This window comes from Notolabrus celidotus, chromosome 9, assembly GCF_009762535.1.
Source record: "Notolabrus celidotus isolate fNotCel1 chromosome 9, fNotCel1.pri, whole genome shotgun sequence".
Taxonomy (NCBI): domain Eukaryota; kingdom Metazoa; phylum Chordata; class Actinopteri; order Labriformes; family Labridae; genus Notolabrus; species Notolabrus celidotus.
This window is the reverse complement of record NC_048280.1, coordinates 19,845,783-19,867,243: the sequence shown is the minus strand read 5'-3', so window position 1 is coordinate 19,867,243 and position 21,461 is coordinate 19,845,783. Positions and strand designations below refer to the sequence as shown.

Below are 21,461 nucleotides of genomic sequence, written 5' to 3'. Positions count from 1 at the left end.
TTGTTATAATAATATTTATCCTGATTATAACTTCCAAGACTGGAAAATGTAGCCAAAACTAAGTGCTTAAAGCTGCAGTTCCCTTAAATGGTCACTTGGCTGGCTCCAAAAGCAAGTCATTCCCTGATAACCTCCACGTTGCTCAACCTTACGTCAGACTTTATCATGGTTAACAATTGGAACGTGAATTTAATTTCCCCATTCCCAAGGTGTGATTCTTTAACCAAGTTACAGTTGCAAGAAAAAGTATGTGAACCCTTTGGAATCACCTTGATTTCTGCATGAATTGGTCATAAAATGTGTTCTGATCTTCAACTAAGTCCCAACAATAGTCAAACAGTATCTGATTAAACTAATACCACAAAAAACAAAAATGTTTTCATGTTTTTATTGACCACACCATGTAAACAGTCACAGTGGAAAAATTATGTGAACGCCTAGGCTAATGACTTCTCTAAGAGCTCATTTGAGTCTGAATTCTGCCTACCTGGTGTCCAATCAATAAGAAAAGATTGGGGGTGTTGTTCAAAGCTGCCCGGCACTATAAAAAACACATACCAGTTTTGAGTTTGCTATTTTCAAGAGGCATTGCCTTATGTGAACCATACGTCGCACAAAAGAGCCAAAGAAGGGTCAACCAGTTATTAAACCCAAGGATTCACATAGTCCACCCTGCACTGTGAATGTTTACATGGTGTGGTCAGTAAAAACATAAAACATTTTTTTTTTGTGATATTAGTTTAAGCAGACTGTGTTTGTCTAAGTTGGGACTTAGATGAAGCTCAGAACACATTTTATGACCAATTTATGCAGAAATCCAGGTATTTCCAAAGGGTTTCACATCCTGTTTCTTGCAATTGTATATGAAGGCTTAAGATCTTTGAGTCATTGAGCTTGACCCCATGTATTTTTTATGTTGTTTGCTGGTTGGATTAATTATCTTGCATTTATCAGAATAGTAATATAGCCTGCTGTGCTACTGATTGTAGTTACAGGAAGTCTAAACCCGAGCTTTTCGGTTAGTTAAATTCTATTTTATATATCGATCAGCTCACAAAAGTTGTCATTGGTATCCATGCTTTTATTTACCTGACTCAGTAGGCAGGAAAACAAATTAGTGAATTGGTGTTTGCAAGTGCCCCTTGCTCAACCATCTCCTGGCTGTGGACATTTTTTGCTCAAAACATTGAAAATTGGGAAGGCCATAATGCTGAGCTTGAAAGCTCAAAACAGCAGTTGCATCACTGTGTCCATGTCCAATTCTTATACTATATGTGACTTGACCAGAAATCCTCTGCTGCAACTAGCTGCTAACATGCCATGACAGACTGAGTTGTGTTCATCCAACAGCTGCTTTTACAGGCCATCAGCTGCTGTAATAGGTTTTATATGACCTCGCGGTCTTACATCAACATTGAAGAATCACAGGAAAATAAAAAGATAGAGATATTTCATTCATTTAGATGCATAACATCGTAGTTGGAGGACATGCAGGTCTATGGCTCACTTTACCTTGACTACAACTACAGTCTGCTCTGCTCGACCTGATACTGCTGGTTTTCGTTTAATCAGTTCTGACTTATTCTTGAAGTGTTTTATGAAATGCTTCCAACGTGGAAAAATTACACATCAAAAGAAAAGGTAACACTTCAGAGAACCTGGGCACAACAACACTTTGGTTAAATCATGTACCACATTCTACATATGTTGGGCATGTTCCAGAAAACACATTGGAACTTATGAATCAGTGAGTGTTTTAGTGAATAAAGTTTAAATAGTATCCTGTTATAAATAAGTTAAGCTTTATCTAGCCTGCTCTTGACTGTATATTAAATTAACACTACGCCTCCATGCTGCTCCCATTATGAGATGTGAAGCCAAAAGACCACTCTGGCATATTGCACTGGTGGAGCCAAGGTATGTGTAGAAGCGACCACCTAGTGGAGCACTGACATCACACCTCTTCCACTAACCAAAACACGTATTTAACTCACTGATAAGACATAAAAGATCTCTCAGGTGGATACAGCCCACAGCCAGCTAGGTTCTTCTGTTGGTTTTAGACAGTCACGCATGGCTATGGTGAGTTAAGTGACCCTTGTTTTAGTGATCATTGCATTTGCTGTTCCTCCTTCAATCTGCTAATCCAGGAAGAACAATGCAGGAGCCCGTGTCTGTCAACAGAACTGTCCGTCAGTCATTTAAAATCAAATAACCTGAATAAACACATAAATATAAATCAGCATCATAAGAACTATGATAACAGAAAGCATGCTTGAAAAAAAGTGTATTTGAATTTTATAGCTTGCCCCATGTTCAACCTATTATAATGGAGTAGGCAGAGTATGACCTGTACTGAAACCAGTCAATAGAGGGAGCTCTAAATTTTTTGGGTTCACAGTCCGTGAACTCTGATGATGTACATTTTAAAATACAGTCTGTGATTAGAACAGAGAGGCAAACTGTAGGTCATTCAACATTGCTTCACACTAAATGGCTCCTATCACTACATCCATCATACTTTATGGACAGTCCACCTCAAACAACTCCATGTATTTGGACCCTGTTTTTGCACGTTTAAATAATATTATAAGGACTATACTTTATGTACTTTAAAGCCAATCATAACAGAATATCACTGCAAATCAAACTGCAATTTTCTTTATTCAGCTTAAACGAGAAGAAGATATAATCTTCTCGTTGATGGAATCCCTGACTCCAAATCTGAAACATAGCAGGAAACTGAGACTAAAGTAAAAAAAAAACTAATATCAGAGCACCTTAAGATGGATCCCTCTCTCATTGAACTGGAGAGGGCTCATAGATCTGGGAAGTATGAAGTGGAAGGCCGTCCTAGAACTGTGGTGGTAAAGCTCCTCAAATTTAAAGACAAGGATGAAATCCTTAAAAAAGCCAAAAATTTGAAGGACACCAAGCTCTACATTAATGAAGACTATTCAGAAAGAATTTGTCTTATAAGGAAAGATCTCCTAACCCAGGTACGCAAACAAGGTAACATAGCTTACCTAGAATATGACCGGCTGGTTGTGCATCCGCCCCGTTCTGCATCACCAAAGTAACATCTCAATATTATTGGTTTGGATGAAACTTGGGTAAAAAAGCAGAAGGCATCTATGTTTTCCATCATTGGCTACAACCACTATATTTTTTTACTGTGTGGGAGCTCCTTGGTTTATATTAATTGGTACTGGACTTACCAAAAAAAAAAAGGTTAAGAATTGATCATACAAATGTTAGGAGTTGAAGGAACAAAGTTCATGAAGTATCTAGTTTATACTAGTGAAAATATCAATTTACTTGTTGTCTCAGAGACACTTTTAGACCAATCGATAACAGACATGGGGGTAGCCATATCAGGCTATCCATTTTTTACAAATGATAGGAAAATCTTTGGGGGGAGTTGTAGCAATCTATGTACAAAGTCATATCCCCACCAGGGTTAGACCAGACTTGATGGCTCCTTGTATTGAGGCTCTTTGGTTGGAGGTTCATCTTGCTTACTGTAAACCCATTTTAGCCAACTGTATTGACCACATATATACAAATAATAGTGAACTATGCTCCAAAGCAGCATCTGTCCCTGTGGGTTTCAGTGATCATAATGTAGTGGTCATTGTAAGGAAAGCTAAAACTCCTAAAATCGGTCCTAAAGCACTCTACAAGAGGTCATACAGAATGTTTAGTGAAAATAATTTTGCCACAGATATTGAGAATGTTCGGTGGAACCGAAAGTGTTGTCTCTAAATGAGCTTGAAAAAGCCCTCAAGTTATTTACTGAGCTTTCTCTCTGTGGCCCACTACGAAAATGAACAGTAAGGTCAAAAAAAGCATCATGGTGTGATAAAGAACTGAGAGAGTGTATGCGTAAAAGAGATGAGCTGAAGAAATCGGCTATTGCCTCAAAGGAAACTGAAAAGTGGCAAAAGTACTGTGAAATGAGGAATAGGGTTACAAAGCTGAAAAGGAAAAAGAAAAAAGTATACTATCAACATATAATTCAGGAACAAAAGAATGATGGTAACAAACTTTGGAAAACCTTAAATGACATAATGGGCAGAGCAAAGAACAACACTCTTTTCAATGAAGTGGATGGAATATTATTAACTAATCCAGAGGACATTGCAAACCATTTCAGTCATAATTTTTCAGACAAAGTTGACAAATTGCGAAATAAAATGAGCCCCCCTAGTGGGGGTTGTATGTCTACTCAAATAATAACCAACTCCATCATGAAAGAAAAACAATGTGCTTTCGATTTTCAACCTATTCAAGCTGATAAGGTAACAAAAACAACTACTTGATGACCTACATAATGATAAACCAGCTTGAATTGATCATTTGGATGGGAGGTTACTTAGAGTTGTTTCAAATATTATATCATTGCCTATATGTCATATTTTCAATCTGAATCTGAAGGAGGGGCTATTCCCCTAGGTTTGGAAATCTGCCAAGATATTACCTCTTCAGAAAAACAAACGAGGGGCGCTTGGTGGCCTAGCGGTCTAAGCGCCCCACATATAGAGGCTACAGTCCTCGTCGCAGGGGTTGCCGGTTCGATTCCCGGCCGGTCAACCATTTCCTGCATGTCGTCCCCCACTCTCTACTCCCCACATTTCCTGTCTCTCTTCAGCTGTCCTCTCAAATAAAGGCAAAAGGCCAAAAAATATAACTTAAAAAAAAAAAAAAAAAGAAAAACAAACGAGAGTTTCTCAGCTGCCAATAGCAGACCCAATAGCAGATCCTTGGTGTGACACTTGATGAGCAGTTAACATGGGAGAAACATATTGGTAACATTGTTAAGAAAATGGGTTATGGGATATCATGTATAGAAGATGTTCTCCTTTTCTTACCCCTGCCACTATAGTGCTGGTGACACAGGCACTAGTTTTATCTCATCTTGATTACTGCTCACCAGTCTGGTCGGGTGCAGCCAAAAAATATCTGTCTAAACTTCAAATAGCTTAAAACAAAGCTGCAAGACTCGCTCTGGCCTGTCCATCAGGTGTGAGGCGGAGTATAGACAGTATGTATGCCAGTCTTTCATGGCTCAGAGTAGACAAGCGGTTGGCATGCAACCTTGCAAATTTTATTCGGAATATCTGTTATAGTAAACAACCAAATTGTCTGTACTCACAAATAAGGTATGTGAGAGACCAACACAGTCACAGTACCCAGAAAGCTGTTGTAGCTTTTCCAGCTTATCCTGTTTTTCTATTTTATGTCTGTATAGCATTCACAGTTTTTCTTTGTTATGTTTATTGCATTTTCAGTTGTTGTATTTCCTGTTGTAGCATTTTTTTTGTTCTTGTGTTTCATATTTGTAGCTTTTTTCTGTTTTTGTGTTTCATGTATATTTTGTATGTTTGTTTTATGTGGACCTCAGGAAGAGTAGCTGCTGCGTTAGTGGCAGCTAATGGGGATCTGAATAAAGGAATAAATAAATCAGAAGGTTTTGTTGTTGTATGGGACGTTGTGGCGCTTTTACTGATTATCTGCAGAGGATTGACCCGACATACCTAAATATTCTTTCCCAAGTGTTACATGCACAATCATGAGGACATACGTTTTGAAATAAGTCCCTTTAAGTTCTTGTGTTACAATCCTGGCCTAAATAACAGACAAGTTAGCGTGCACTGTAATAGGGCTATTTTTGTGTTTTATAAGGTCATTATTGGATGATTGACAAATGGTTTCTACAGAGAAACAAATGCTGTCACTGTTCTGCTACAAGAGTTGACTCTTTGTTCTACTTGTACAATAGATTTAAATGAGATTAACTGTTGTGCTAAGCTTTATTTGACTGATGAGAACTGTTAAGAGAAAACGTTGCGACCAGCTCTGGCAAAGGGTTACCATTATTAGAGCTCTTTCCTAAACCTTCATGGTTGTATTTTGGTCTCCAGGTCTACACATAAAGACTGGTTTACCAGCATAAGGAAGGCAGTTTAAAGGTTTATTACACATTTGCCATATGTTAGCACATTATAACCTGTGTCAAAATCTTTATATTTTAGTTTATATATTGATTGCATTGTGAATACTGATTAAAGTTATGTTTTATACAATTATCACATTATAAACTATTAAATAGATAGATAGATAGATAGATAGATAGATAGATAGATAGATAGATAGATAGATAGATGGATGGATGGATGGATGGATGGATGGATAGATAGATAGATAGAGTGAAACCATGACCCAATAATAAATGTATTATCTATTTTGAATATTAAAGTTGAGGGACTGGCTGACTTTCCTCTCTCTCTCTCTCTCTCTCTCTCTCTCTCTCTCTCTCTCTCTCTTTCTCTCTTTCTCTCTCTCTCTCTCTCTCTCTCTCTCTCTCTCTCTCTGTGTGTGACTGTGTGTGTGTGTTTCTCTGTGTGTGACAGTGTGTATTTTGATGTTCTCTGTCTTTGGTTGTTACTCATACGGTCATCTTTCAGGTTAATTAAAGTGCTTCCTGTCTCAGATACACACACGAACCAGAGATACATTCTCGCAGAGCACTATGAACCTGGCTGTGGTTGGTGATGATTACATTGCGGCAGAATATCAAAATTATTATTATTATTTTTAGTTAGCGTCTAACCAATAAGTGTTTTTCCGCCCCTGTGCAGTGAAGGTGCTGAAATCACAGTCAATCCACTGGCAGTGAAAGGGTGCTGTCCGTGGTGCTGGAGCGTGTCTGTTTATCATTCCCGACATGCAGTACGTATTTTCATTGGTGGACGCTGAAGCTATGGACTGCACAGTGTAGTAAAGGTGTGTTAGTACTGTATGTGTGTCTATGTGAGAGCCGTGAAGGGGGTCTTTGTACCGCAGGGAACGCGGTTAAATCACGGTGCGCGCCTCCGTCGGATCTCCTCTTCCTGCCGTCACACCCACAGCTCGGTGTTGTGGGTTCACCCCGTAGAGGAGGGGAGGACCCACAGCAGCAGAGAGTGCTGCAGTGCGAGCACAGCGGGAGACTTGCAAGCGGAGAGGAAAAACACACACACAAGTATAGACTCACACACAGCCTTATTGTCGAAACTTGGTCTATGGAGAGATCTGCAGCGACGCCGTAGCGACGCAGGCCGACATGGAAGAGTATTTGCGGAGGGTCCAGAGGAGACTCGGGGTGAGTTAATCGCAGGTTGTGGCTGTAATGAATGAGACCATGACGGGCATGAGACCATACCACCGTGCTACAGGCTGCATTCCTGTTGCTGAAAAAGCGCACGGCAAAAAGCCTGTCACGGTCCCCAAAGCACCTGTAGATCTTCCAAATATGACAGAACAGGGGAGAGGAAGGCGTGTTTTGCCCCGCACAATGAGCTCGTTGTGTTTACAGGAGCATCAGTGGGTGAATTTGAATGAGGAGCTGACTGCTACTGAGGGGGAGGCGTGACATCAACAAGTTTAGCCAGAGGCTGTGCTTCACAGCTATCTGGTTGCTCTGCAGATAGTGACTCATAATTTGCATTTGATCCAGAGCTTGATATCTGCTCACACATTTTTACACAAAAAAAAAACATTATGCACATACTATACAACCTAATGTACATAGACTAAATGACTGTGGAGCCTCTGAGGCACACATTTTGTAATATGTGTCTCTTCTTTTTACCTGTCTGTGTACAATGTGTGTATACATTTAGACTGTCAGGAGAGCAACACTTGTGCAGATGGTCACATCAAGGAGCTCTGTCAAAGATGATACTTGTGCTTTAAGGCCCCGAGCTATAGGGGCCCTAAAACTACTTCTTCTGCTTCTGCTTATTTAACGAAATGACCATATCATCAGTGGCCATGACAGTGTTCTTTAAAGGTTTTGAGAGGTGAACAAAAACTGTAATCTCAACATATCGTATCTGTGATGGATCAGGATTTGGCTTTGGTGTTGGTTGTACCTTTTTTCATTTCTTTAATGAAAGCTTTTCCAGGCACCTATCAATATCAGAAATTGATCAGAAATGACTCTTGTCTTTCTGTCAACCACTGAAGGGCAAATACGCTCAGTGGTGGGCAGTAACAAAGTAAATTTACCTGGGTACAGTACTTAAGTTCATTTTTTGAGTATCTGTACTTTACTTGAGTATTATTTTTGGGGAAAATTATTACTTTTACTCCACTACATTCAGAAGACAATTATAGTACTTTTTACTCCACTACATTTCTATCAGTCCTCTAGTTACTTTTGCTTTGAAGTAAGCTCATAAATTTCCTTCTCTTTTCTGAAATCTGATCCCTAAGACAGCAAAAAGTGTTTGTGTAGTTCTGTTTGTCTTAGTGGTTTAGTCGTACCTGTATATCGTGCGTCTCCACGGTTGAACGTGGAGCAAACACAGAGCAGATTTCACTCAGATCAGGCAGTTCATTTAGAGGTGGTAATGATGGCTATAATTCTCCACCTGAGCACCGATGTCCATATCTTCAGCCTGTGTTAGAGGTTTTTGAAATGAAGAATGATACGTATCATTTGAAATGTTCTCCCTGTTTCCCACTCTGCCCAAACGTACAAAAATTCACTGTCCAACCTGAGAAAGTGTGCTGAGCTACGTAACATTTGTTTCATCCAAGATGAACATTTCAAACTAAGTTGTCTGTTATTGGAGTAACTTAGTTTCAGTTTTATTCCATGGTATAGTTTGTAGAGATTTCAAGTAATGTTTTCTAAATAAACATGATGTAACAGAATGTACTCCTATGTATTCTTGACTGTCATCGTGCTTTGTTAAAATACAAAGTTTTGAGATATTTTAAAAAGTACGTTAAATACTTAAGTATTTTTAAAAGCAAGTACTCCAGTACTTTAACTCAAGTAATAATTTGACAGAGCAACTTTCACTTGTATTGGAGTAATATTTGACCAGGAGGATCTTTACCTTGACTTAAGTAATGAGGCTGTGTACTTTATTGATTATTGATTGTAAGGATTTCACTCTTTAGGGTCCTGTTTTTCATGCATTACAAAGCAACACAGAATCAGGCACACACAGTCAGACTCACATGTCTGAACATGCTCACACTTGTTTTACATTATTTCCCTAGGATTTTACCATGTTTTAGGATATTATTATCAGTCACATGCAATTAATCCCTTGCAATTGGAACCATCTGCAAGATATACTTCCCTTTGTTACCCAAAGTTTTAAGGGGTAGGTTTCCTTCTCAACATGTCGCTGATCTAGAGCTTTGGGGAAATTCACATGATATTCTTCTGCATGATGAATATCATGTGATTAGATTAAACAATTGCTAATGCCCAGCAGTCAGAGATTTGTTGAAGTTGAAGTTCTCTTTCATTTTTGGGCACTTTAGAGATGAAACACTGAGTTTCAGCAATGTTATTTTGAACTTGCAAACCACAGTTAACAAAACAAACTTACAATTAAGTTATTTTAATGGCTGTTCAAAGTGCTTTCTAAAAATATCTCCATCAACAGCTAAAGAATGTAGATGTGCATTAACTTATCTTATACAGTTGTCAAATGCAGTAAGGCATTAATTGTCTCAGCATGTTAAAGCTCAAATATTCACATAAAGCCTAAACCGAATTCTTCATAGCTAAAAATGCCTGGGTGATGGCATTGATGTGTACAAGACAAAAGCAGGCTGGTAAGAGCAGCTTTAGTAATAGTGGTACAACATGCTCTTGAAGTCTTGAAATCTTAACAAAGAATGTAATCAAAATAGATGCAAACATTAAAAATGTGAATTTTCGTTAAGGATTTTGGTTTAGATTTTCATTTTGGGCTGAATTTGGCTGTGCAGCTCCTGTCAGAAAAATCTTGATGTAACTAGTGTGTGCATTTGTATAGAGGAAGAAAGTTGCAACTTCTTATTAATATTAAACGTTCTTCTTCTAGCTTCTAGTTCCTGTATAAATAGAGGTGCACAATGAATATCAGGCTGAATAAGATAATGTTTTATATAATTTATTGTTCCAATAATCTGATAAAAGTTGCTGTCATTTAGCCTACACATCCTGACACAGTGGATGGTGGTATGCTATCCACCATTAGAAACAGAGAAGAAGAACAAGTACAGCTGCAATCAAGTGACACTTACAGTCTTTAGAAATAACGCCAAAGAGGAAGTGCTCAAGCTGTAGTTTCTTTAGTGTCAATTTGAGGTTGGCTCCCAAAGCCCTGAAAGTCACACATACAGCTATTCTAAAAGCTAATCTTTACAGCAAAAATAAATGTGTTCACAGCCTGGTACCAAAAACGATATTGGTCTGAATTGCTAATTTCTCTAACCACACACTCTGTTTAGAGGATGATTAGTGTGAATTATTACTTTTGAAGATATTAAAGTCATGAGTTTGATATAACTCTGGGACATGGCTATCTTGACTGGTAGGCAGACACTGTGTAGCTGTCAGCAAGGAGGTTAAAAGCCCGCCTCACCTCCACCACTTTGCCTTATGCTAGGTCGACTAAAAGTTAGGTTGAGTCAGCATTTCCAACATTGCCACTGCCATCAATAGGCTTCAAAACTCATCTTCAGACACCAATGGATGTTGTCATGTTTATCTTAATATTAGCTTTTCTTACCCTAAGGTGTGCATAAACATAATTTAGAATACAAAAATGAAAAAAACTAAAATAATTGAATTTGCAGCATTGGATGACCCTGCTCCATATCTTGCATCCCTTCGTAAAAGTGATCAGTAACATCGTTTTGACTTTTTCTAATGTCAGGATTTTCATTATCTACTGCCTCTATTCAGTGTGATTATTGTTCTGATTATTTGTCCCCACCTTTTTCACAATTAACAAAGTTGTAGAGCAGCTGGGTGACACTATGGCTGTTTTCAAAACCGCTTGCCATACTAGTAGTACATACTAATTTGGCCGAAATGATGTATATAGTATGCAGTATGTGAACAAGAGCAAAATCTGCATTATGCCAAAACTACCTGGATGTCGTACTGATTCGGGAAAATATTCTCAGTATGCAGCGGACCAGTCTCCCTCACATACTGTTTCCCACAATAAACACTAACGTTTAGTTTCTTTTTTTTCCATATATGACAGGGGTCAAGTCACTCAGTTTTTAGGTGCTGTGAAGGTGATTAAATTCCATATTGTAAAACACGGTCTTCTAATGCCACCATATTCCACTTCTTAACTTTTTAAATCATAAGTACATGCTACAGAAGCAGTTTTGCTATCAGCTTGGCCATTGTTTACTTCTGCTTTCTGAAACAGGAAATCCAGAGATGCCTGGCCCAGCATAGCAGAACAGTCATACTACATACTACCTTCAAATGCAGTTTGCATTATGCATTATGCAGTATGTACTGCATACTACATTCATAGACAGTATGTATCAGGCGGTTTTGAAAACAGCCTATGAAAGCAACCTAATGTGTGATGGCAGATAAATGGCTCATGTGTGAATATGGGGGATGCTTATGCCATAAATTGGCAGTTGTAGTATGTTCAAGACTCTCCTAAGGGGTAATGAGTACACATGTTTGAGTGCACGTGTAGGCTGGTGCAAATACAGGCAGGTAAGACATAAAATGTTTGCAGCAGCATTGATACCAGATATTTTGTTTCAGTTAAAGCATTTCATAAATTCATTGCATTTACAGTCTTCAGAATATTCAGTTTGTTCTTGTAAATAGACTTTCAGCACGACAAACATTCGTACAGGATGAACAGCCTGTCTGCAGTGAAATTCAACGGCATAAGAGCTTTTATCCAAGAAACACTTCACATAAACACAGGGATAACTGAGGAGAGTAAAAGATCAAAGAAGCAAATCTGCAGATTAGAGCACAGCTGGCAAATTTAGTGATAAAGAGAGCAGCTGATGAGTGTCATGGCAGTTGAAGATAAAGTGTAACACATGTCATGATTATCAACCATCACACACACCGGCACACTGTGCACATGGACACACGTTATCTCTCTCCTCTGGCTCTCCAATATCAACTCTGATGATTTGCTCTTTTGCTGACCACTCTCTCCCTCTCTCCCTCTCTCTCTCTCTGTCTCCCTCTCTCCCTCTCTCTTTGCTCTCTGGATGGCCCTATTCCAGAACATCCATACCTCTAATTGGCTTGTCTCTGAGTGCGTGCTGCACCTGTCTTTCTTTCTCGCTCAGTTTTTCTCTGTATAGCTCCATCATATGGTAAAAAGCTGAGGCAATGTGCTGAGTGTACTTCCAGGATCTGTCCTTCTCAGTCTGCACACTAACACACATATCTGATAAAGGCTATTGGCACCACTTAGGCTTTATGCCTGGACCTCAGATTAACTTATTTCAAAGTCTTAAAAGGAATAAGTCATTTTCAAACACTATATGTGTCTACGGCGTGTAAGTGTTTGTTACTCTTCATCCGGTTACACGCTTGCACGTTTGCTATGGCACAAAGTGGAGAGGTTTAACAAATTGCAAGATAAAAGAGGTTCAAATTGCTTTTACGGTCTCTCAAGACACTTCTGTGGTGAGATGAAGATGGGCGATGATTTAAAAGCATTCATTAGAACAACCGAGCCAAAAGGAAAAATTTTAAGACACTTGGACTGACAGGTTCTTCATCAGGAAATTAATACATCTTTTCATTAATTAATAAGTCCCCCTTTTCTTATGAGATTTGCTTTTCTCTCGTTGTAAGAAAAGGGTATTTAAGTGTTTTTTATTTTCTTTCTTGTACAAAAAGTGAGCACAAATCTTCAAGACGTGAGTGGTATGGGATGTTTTTAAAAAAAACAGAAAAGGGCAGTTGGGAAAGTGAGATTTTCACAGAAATGAGAAGTAAAGAAGAAATGTGTTATTGTTGGATCATTCAGTGTGTAGACTACAGTCTAATGCGCTTGTCAGTTTGTATTTCTCCAATGGTCTCTTCTCTGTAAGCGCTACCAATGCAAACTTTTAGTGTAACACGATACATTAAGGTTGTATTTAACCACCGCACGGCTTTTATAACAGCCATTTACTGTAAGCAAATAAATCTCTCTATTTTAGAGTGAGGTTTGGCTGAAAATATGCTGAGGCAGCTGGGCATCTAGAGGAGACTCATAATATATTCCAAAGCTGGCCAATAGAGGAGAGGTGGAGAGGAGAGGAGAGGAGAGGAGAGGAGAGGAGAGGAGAGGAGAGGAGAGGAGAGGAGAGGAGAGGAGGGAGTAAACAAGGATAGGAGAAGAGAGGGGTTAACCGTGAGAAACAGAGAGATAGAGCTCAGAAAGCGGAGCACTCAGATTGAAGGATATCAGATGGCCAATGCACGCTCATGCACACACAGAAAACACACACACCAAACACTCAGCGATGCTCTCCCTCTGCAGTATAACAGACACTGAGTGGCCTTTTCTCCAGCTAATGCATCTCTTCCCTCTCTGGTCATCCAGTATTGATTTACTCTCCCTCTCTCTCTCTCTCTCCTATGTAGAAACTGGCTGCAGACCTCCTCCCCCTCTCCCTGTTTCTCTCACACGCTCACATCTTTCCCTTCAATTCCCTATTGAAAATGTTCCCACTCTCTCCATTTCCTCTCCTTTTACCCTCATCTTATTTCTCATTCATCTAATTTCTTCCTCCTTTCTTCTCCTTCTTTTTTTCTGTCGCATGTTTTCACCTGTTTCTCCTCCATTTTGATCCTTTCTCTCCTGCCCTTCATCAATCAGCTCCCTATATCTTAGCCCCTTTTACGTAAGCCTCTTTCCCTCCAACCTCCCTCCTCCCTCATTCTCACTCTAATCATGAGTCTCTAACCTCTCTCCTCTCTCTGTATGTTAGCCTCCCATTTCTCCCACTCCATCTCATCAATGGTCTCAATGGTGAGGTCCAATGAACAGAAATAAGACACCAAGTTCTTCCTCCATGCATCATTACCAGTACTTTATTCACCTATGCCTTCACTCACAAGAGTCCATTATACATTTCACATGTAAACTAATGTACTTAGTGTTAGCAAAGCTTACACGGCAATCTCTGAGAAAGCAGGATGGGTTAATTAAATAAAAGTTTAAAAGCCTCAGAAGACCGTGTTTTGCAAGATTTTACATGCATTAACGTCACACTGCATTACTACTTACCAATTTCTAAACCAAACCATAACTTTTACATAGATTTTTTACTTTTAATGTAGCTGCTGCATTTGATCTACTGTGCAGTAGGATAAAAAATAACTAATCACCTGTCATCCCACCACAGTTTTAGGTGATTGTTTCTAGTCTATTTCACTGAACTGCCATGAAACCAGTGGTATTCCAAGGGCCCTGTAATGCGTCACTACCCTCCTTAATCAGAATTCTTGTCCGTTACACCTGCCTTATAAAGGCAACATTTCCTAAAATGAACCTGAAAAAATAGTGAATCATACCTGTACAAATGTACCTAACTCCTTACAACGTATAGCAGTTTTTTTGGGGTGAGCTGTGTGAATGCAGATGGCGGAATTTTCATCCTGCCAGCCCTCTAGTAAAATCCCTGTAAGAAGTCGGGTTGAGCGATGTAAGAATGCAGCAGGGAATTTTGAGGAAAATTGACTGCAAGTGAGTTTGGTGGCATATATCAGAAGACTGGTACACAACTGGTTTCATCTCCGTGCAAGTAATGAAGCTCCTTCATACTCTTCTGCTTGCCAGTGTGTTCTATTCCACACATTGGTTGACACAGTGAATACTGTAATTACATGAAGCGTTGGTATAATGGCAAAAAACATCTACATCTACTACCCCAACCCCACTCCCAACCATAAAGTTACCAATTTGGGCTACCTGCAAGAATCAAGCTAAGACACAGGAATAGTCAAGGTTTCCTTTCTTTCTTTGTCCCTCTAAACTTACATCTTTCTTTCCGATGCTCAATCCTCTCCCACCAGAGAATCCTACAAGCCCATTAAGATGAGCTTGAGATAGATGAGATATTCATTGTCTCCACGTTTTGCTTCTTGATTAATGGTACAGGCTGCAGGGCTGTGAGTAAGCTGATTTGTTTTAGATAAAACATTACAGACTGACACAGAAACAGTACAAGCTGGGAATGGTTGAGGGTGATTTTGTTCCCAATTACCAAACATCATGAGCTATCAGTGTAGCGTCTTCAATGAAGAAGTATTTGATTAAATTGGATGCCTTGATTTTTTTTATTTTTGTTTTACATCCCACAAAGGCAAATTTTAACCCCACATGCTTACCCTGTTTAAACTCTATTGTGTTTTATGCTCATGAGTTTGGAATGATTTCGTAAGATGTGCTCTATCTTAAAGGGGAGAAACTCAATTTTCTGCCTTTTTATCCCAGAGATGGATGTTGATCTCTGTAATGTAGTCGTCATTAATGTCCACTTACACTAAATGAGGAGTGTTTGTCTGCATTGCTTAGTGAAATTAATGGAACTCATCACTTCTCTGACAAAGCGTGTTACTCTGGGATAGCAGTGAAAGCATTTCTTCAGCTAGTTTAGACCATTGCTATTCTGATTTCCATCTTGTGTAGTGCACATTGAACTGTGTTCTCTTGCAAACTTGAGCTCAGTGTTGCAGCATCATAATATCATTGTTAATGAATTATACAGTTGGTCTGAGAATGCTGCAGTCATCCAACATAGTCAACCTAGCTCACGAGTTACAAAGAGTGCAGCTTGATCAGCAATTAAAACACATTATCTACTGTACTGTTACCTGCTCTCTTTGTTGGATGTTTGAAGACAACAAGGTTAAATATCACTGACTGACTTCTTGTAAGACATATTTAAAAACCACCTACTGACAATAATCTTATATATGTTTATGTGTGTTTCCAGGAGGACACATCAGGGGATCCCGTCCATGCTGTTTTAGGCGGACCAGAGCCAGATGTTGATACTGTGGCTGCAACACTGTGCTTTGCACTGCACCTCAGCCAGGTAATATGAATTCTGTCTGTTTGGGTTTCAAACTGAAACATGTGTGGAAACTTAACTTTTTCAGCTGGTCAAACTTACAGTATTCTAACGTTTATGTCAGCTTGAACTTTTGTATCTTAAATTTGAACCATCTCTCCCAATCTTTGTATTCTAAACTCTACTTCTTTACAGCATACAATATATACTCATCATAACTGCATACTGTTTTGAAGTTAGCATAAAAATCCTAATAATCGATCAAAATCAAAATTATACACTACCAGTCAAAAGTTTGGACACACCTTCTCATTCAATGGTTTTTATTTATTTTAATTATTTTCAACATTGTAGATTAATACTGAAGACATCAAAACTATGAAATAATATGGTTTTGCCATAATATGGATTACAACAGTAGTCAAATAGGGCTATCCATTGTGTACTAACCCTACCTCTGAACAACACAACTGATGGTCTCAAACACATTAAGAAGGCAAGTCATTCTACAAATGAACTCTTGACAAGGCTCATGTTAGTTAGAAACCATTCCAGGAGACCACTTCATGAAGCAGACTTGGAGAATACCAAGAGAGTGCAAAGCTGTCATGAAGGAAAAAGGGGGCTACTTTACAGAATCTAAAATATAAAACATTCTGGTTTGTTTAACACTTTTTTGTTAATTAAATAATTCCATGTTCTTTCATAGTTTTGATGTCTTCAGTATTAATCTACAGTTTTTTAAATAATTAAAATAAATACAAACCCTTGAGTGAGAAGGTGTTTCCAAACTTTTGACTGGTACTGTACATTAACATCAAACAGTGACTGTATGAACAGAGGTTGTTGTTTTTTGTTTTTTTTCCCTTGATATTTCAAGACTTGTTTCACATCCATCAGCATTTTTTTTTTACCGCTGCAAGCTTTTCCTGTGCCTTTTGCTTTTTGGGAGTACAGTGTGAATTTATAGGTCAATCAGAAGTAACTCATAAGTAATACATCCTCAGATCAAATATAGACTATACTTTTCTGACTGCGAATTTAGTGCTAACGAAGCAATCTTATTTAGGTTGTGTAAATGTTTCATGTTGAGTTGTAGCCAGAGCTGAATATGATATTGTTTCAGAGCACTGCTCTATTTCCTTGATCCATATTTTGATAAGTAGCGATCATTTGGACTCTTGCAACATTGTTATTGCTTTATCTTTATGTCTGCAAATATAATTTTTTTCACCTTTATTGATGAGTGCATAGGCACAGAACAGAGGAGCAGACATATCATAAAAATGATATTACAAGGACCAGACTGTGGTCAATAAAAGCCCTAAAATAATAACATACTGACAAAACAGATATTAGCAGCACAAAAATAAACGGCTATTTCTATTCAAAAAACATTTGGACCAGCTGCCATCAGTACAAGCTCAAGTTTAGCTTTACAAATCATAAGTGTGAGAGGTGGAATGTTAGCAAGGTTAAAAGCAGTCCTCTATGTCTGTTTCTTCTCTGTAGAAAATCAACTGTTCACAGAAGCTCTCCAATTTGTAGATTGTATACATCAATCATGCAACATACTTCATTTACATTTATATTTTAAACTAATCATATAGAATATGTAAATCTAAGAACTTTTTTGGAACATCTGACCCCATGTCTGTTTTTCAGTGTTTATTGTGTCCTGTTTCATGTGCTGTGTTTGTGTCTGTGCACCCCGGAAGGAACCGTCAGGTGGAGTATGTGTGCCGGTGCTGTGTGGCCACCGATGTGACGATGCTTTGCCCGGGGAGACAGCGAGGTATCTGCAGACGGTAAAAATTAGTAAGAGCTCCTTGCTGTGGAGGGATGATATAGACCTCATAAGGCTTCATCACAGAGGAAAACTTTCACTGACGCTGCTGAGAGATGGACTGCTGGATGGGTAAGCACACTCGCGGATGCAAATTGTGTCAAACCACACACACACACACACGCACACACGCACACACGCACACACGCACACACGCACACACACACACACACACACACACACACACACACACACACACACACACACACACACACACACACACACACACACACAGAAAAAGTCAAGCAGTATTTAACTGTTAATAGATGGGATGTCGGGGGAGTTATTAAAACTTACCTGAAAGAGGGTTCAGTGAATTTAGGAAGTTTTATGTTCCACTGGACAACACTGATTAATGTGTGAAGCTGAAGCGCACGCACACACACACACAAACACACACTCTCTCTCTCTCACACACACACACACACACACACACACACACACACACACACACACACACACACACACACACACACACACACACACACACACACACACACACACATACACACACAGGCTAACTGCAAACATTTGCAGACACAGTGGGCTCTGGCTTACAAGACTGTATTTGTTGATGCAAAAAGGAGATTGAGAGTGTGTTAGCATGTGCATTTCAGGCTTGTGTGTGTTCATCACTCATGACCCAAAGGGGAGTTGTATTTATGCAAATTCTTCACAATCACCTCTCCCTCCCCTGCAGCTTTTCATATCTCCTTCTCTCCCCCCTCTCTCTCTCTCTCTCTCTCTCTCTCTCTCTCTCTCTCTCTCTCTCTCTCTCTCTCTCTCTCTCTCTCCCTCTCTCTCCCTCTCTCTCTCTCTCTCCTAGCTCTGAGTATCACACTCTGCAGTCCAGCATCCTGCGAGTGGTTCATCACGATGGACAGCAGGATGCAGGGGATGATGGGGTACAGTCCGCCGTGACAACAGTCACAAGGGAGATTCTTCAAGAAGCAGCAGAGCATGTCGGAGCAGCGCTAGGGGACACTCTCGGAGGTGAGGGGGAGACACAGGCGCACCCCCAGGGGGGTGTAATGGGGCGGTGAGGGAGGACACACACAAATCCCCTGATATGACTCGCTTAACACCCACCAGGAGAGATGAAGAGGGATAGAGATGAGGGGCGGGCGAGTGTGAGTACGGAGGAGCGCAGAAAGACACACAGAGCTCATTAAATAGAGTTTTTCTTTATTTTGTGAAGTTGGGGAAGTCATTCTAGTTGTTTCTGCTTTGTTAGACAATCATTTCTCACATAGCAAGGAAAGTTGTCAAACATATCAAAGAGAAATCTGCAAACATTTAAAAAAGATTAAAAGAATGCCAATAATGGAGAAAGCTGTGAAAAATGTGCTACAGGACAAAACAAAACTATGAACTGCACAATGCTTTATTTGTGAGTTTCTCTGCACCATGCATAAATCTTTGTTAGTTTGGGTCATATACTAATAATAGTAAGTAATAATAACAGATAGATGAGCTGAGAATTTTCTGATAGATGAAGAGAGCATTGAGCGTGATGAAGGGAGAGGAAAAGAGCAAAGTCAAGTCCAGAGACACAGAGAGAAGAAGAGAGCAGGACATTGATGTTCTGTGTTAAGTCCTGATCTCATATTTCTCTGTTCGAGTTCTTTGAACAGTGCAATTAGAAGTTCATTGATTCCTGAAGGGACCAGTAACTCAACTTCTTTATTCTCACACACAGCCTGCCACACTCTTCATACTGAAGGTGATTGCCTTTGTCTGTCAGTTTAAACAACAATGCATAATTTTGTGTTGTTATTATTAAAATTAGGACAAATACTTGGTATATTAGTTTTTCACATCATCATAGTACCAAATTCCAACATTATTTAAATATCGGTGATTATCTCCATAAGTTGATTTTCAAATATTTTGGTGCAAGGCTGTATTTTAAAAAAACTCTGGTGCTGGTTACTTTCTCACATCTAAACAAGTCCAAGTGGGTAGTTTGGTTTCTGAACACAGAAAACCCTCAACAACACCATCAAGTTAACTGTCAACATGTGACAATTGGACCTATTAAAACCTACTTGTATTTATAGAATCAAGAAGCAGAGTCTACATACCTGATGCACCCATATGTTTTTATGTTTCTGTTACTGTGTCTGCAGAGGCCTTACGACTACAAAGTGAAGCTTTTTGGATAAAACGTGGCCGTCGCTCATCGCAACTTGAGGAGCTTGCAAGATCTTTGGAGCTTCAGAGTGATGTCACTGCTGGTCGACACGATGATGCCAAGCTCCAAGGTGCATATTTGAAGGAAAACAGGACAGTTTGAAACTTTTAGAACAAGGAAATTTTATACATGAACTAGATGTTGTGGTATTAGGGGTGTAACTATATCAAAATCTTATGATACGATAATCCCTTGATCCCAATTCACCGTAGAATATTCAGTGTGATATTTTAAAAAAATAGACAAATGAAGAGAAAAAAATGCCATTTATATAGCTCTGAGTAGCTCATGCAGCCCACCCATCCATGAGATGCACTCTGCTTGCTTGTGGCTCTGTGTAACTCCAGCCTTTGTGTCTTTACAGAGATCTGGTAATACTATTTGATGAAAGTATTGTTATGATCGGATTTTATACTTTGGCTCCAGCGTTTTTACTAACCTTCTGAATCCTGCGTAGCTGACCACAGATAATGTTGATGGGTCTTTGGCTTTATTTACAGGGATACGTCTTGCAACCTCTTGAGCTCTTGCACTGTTACAGGGAAGTGAGGCTGTGCACACTTCCTTAAGAGTCTTTTGACCTGCCAGATTTTTTTATCCTTGCATATACAGAAATTTTTTCGGAGGGACAATTTGCCAAGTTGCTTCTCATATTACTCATATTACCCAACGTGTAGGTCACCGCAGTCTGGCAGTGGCTATATACTCCTTTTTTTTTGTCTGTCACCTTTTCTCGTCTCTCATTATGTGACCCTCGGAAACGCTTCCACAAGACAGTTTTAAAAGTCGCTGGAGCATCCTCAATTTCAAAATCAAGCAGTTCCACACCACTAACGCTGGTGTCCACTATTTTCACTGTACTACATCTGAGGCAGCGAGCAGAGTGGAAAGGATGATGGGCATGCATGGTATAATGGCCTCTGTAGCTCCCACTTCCCTCCACTCTGCTCCAGTGGAGCTGAGCCAAAACTATACTAGACCTATTGTTTCATACCGTCACTGGTCCATGACGTCATCAAGACAGTTTTGTTCTTGCTATGTCACAAAATTGACAATACCCTTACATCCCTAAATGACATGCAACACATATGTTTTGGATCACAGAGCTTATATCTTGTCTTATTGTATTTATATCTTGTTATGTATCTTATCTATAATTTTCTAGTTCTCCATCATCTTCCTCATATTGTCATTTCATAAAGGAGCCGTAAAATAGCTGTATAAAGCAAATTACAGTCAATATGACAACCATTAAGGCATTAGTGTGTAAATGGACAAAAATCCTCTATGTGAACACAAAGTCTCTCTACCATCCCCATAATTGTATAATTATAATTAGATTCTGGGTTCAAATAGGATGCAAACTTCTTAAAATTGCTGGCCACACATATAAGTTCAAATAGTTTGATAGGTCCGCTAGTTCATCCGGTAGAGCCTACAAGGGTATAGAAAGTTTACAAAGTTTATGTCTTATCGCAGTGAACCAGGTCCCTTTCCAACCCAGGCCCTGTGCTGCATTTCCCAAAATAACCTTGTAAAAAAAGTTCTGTAGCTCTCTGGTTTGCTCCC

At 39.3% G+C, this 21,461-nt stretch overlaps 1 protein-coding gene across 1 annotated transcript in view; it reads left to right on the top strand.

Moving 5' to 3' along the window:
• The window catches only part of prune (prune exopolyphosphatase), a 53,488-nt gene that overhangs the window by 21,227 nt on the left and 10,800 nt on the right, over positions 1-21,461 (top strand). The window contains exons 3-6 of the mRNA XM_034691547.1: positions 15,775-15,876; positions 17,571-17,770; positions 18,525-18,691; positions 19,828-19,962. Of these exons, the coding sequence (XP_034547438.1) occupies positions 15,775-15,876; positions 17,571-17,770; positions 18,525-18,691; positions 19,828-19,962 (604 nt within the window). The remainder of the gene's footprint in view (positions 1-15,774; positions 15,877-17,570; positions 17,771-18,524; positions 18,692-19,827; positions 19,963-21,461) is intronic.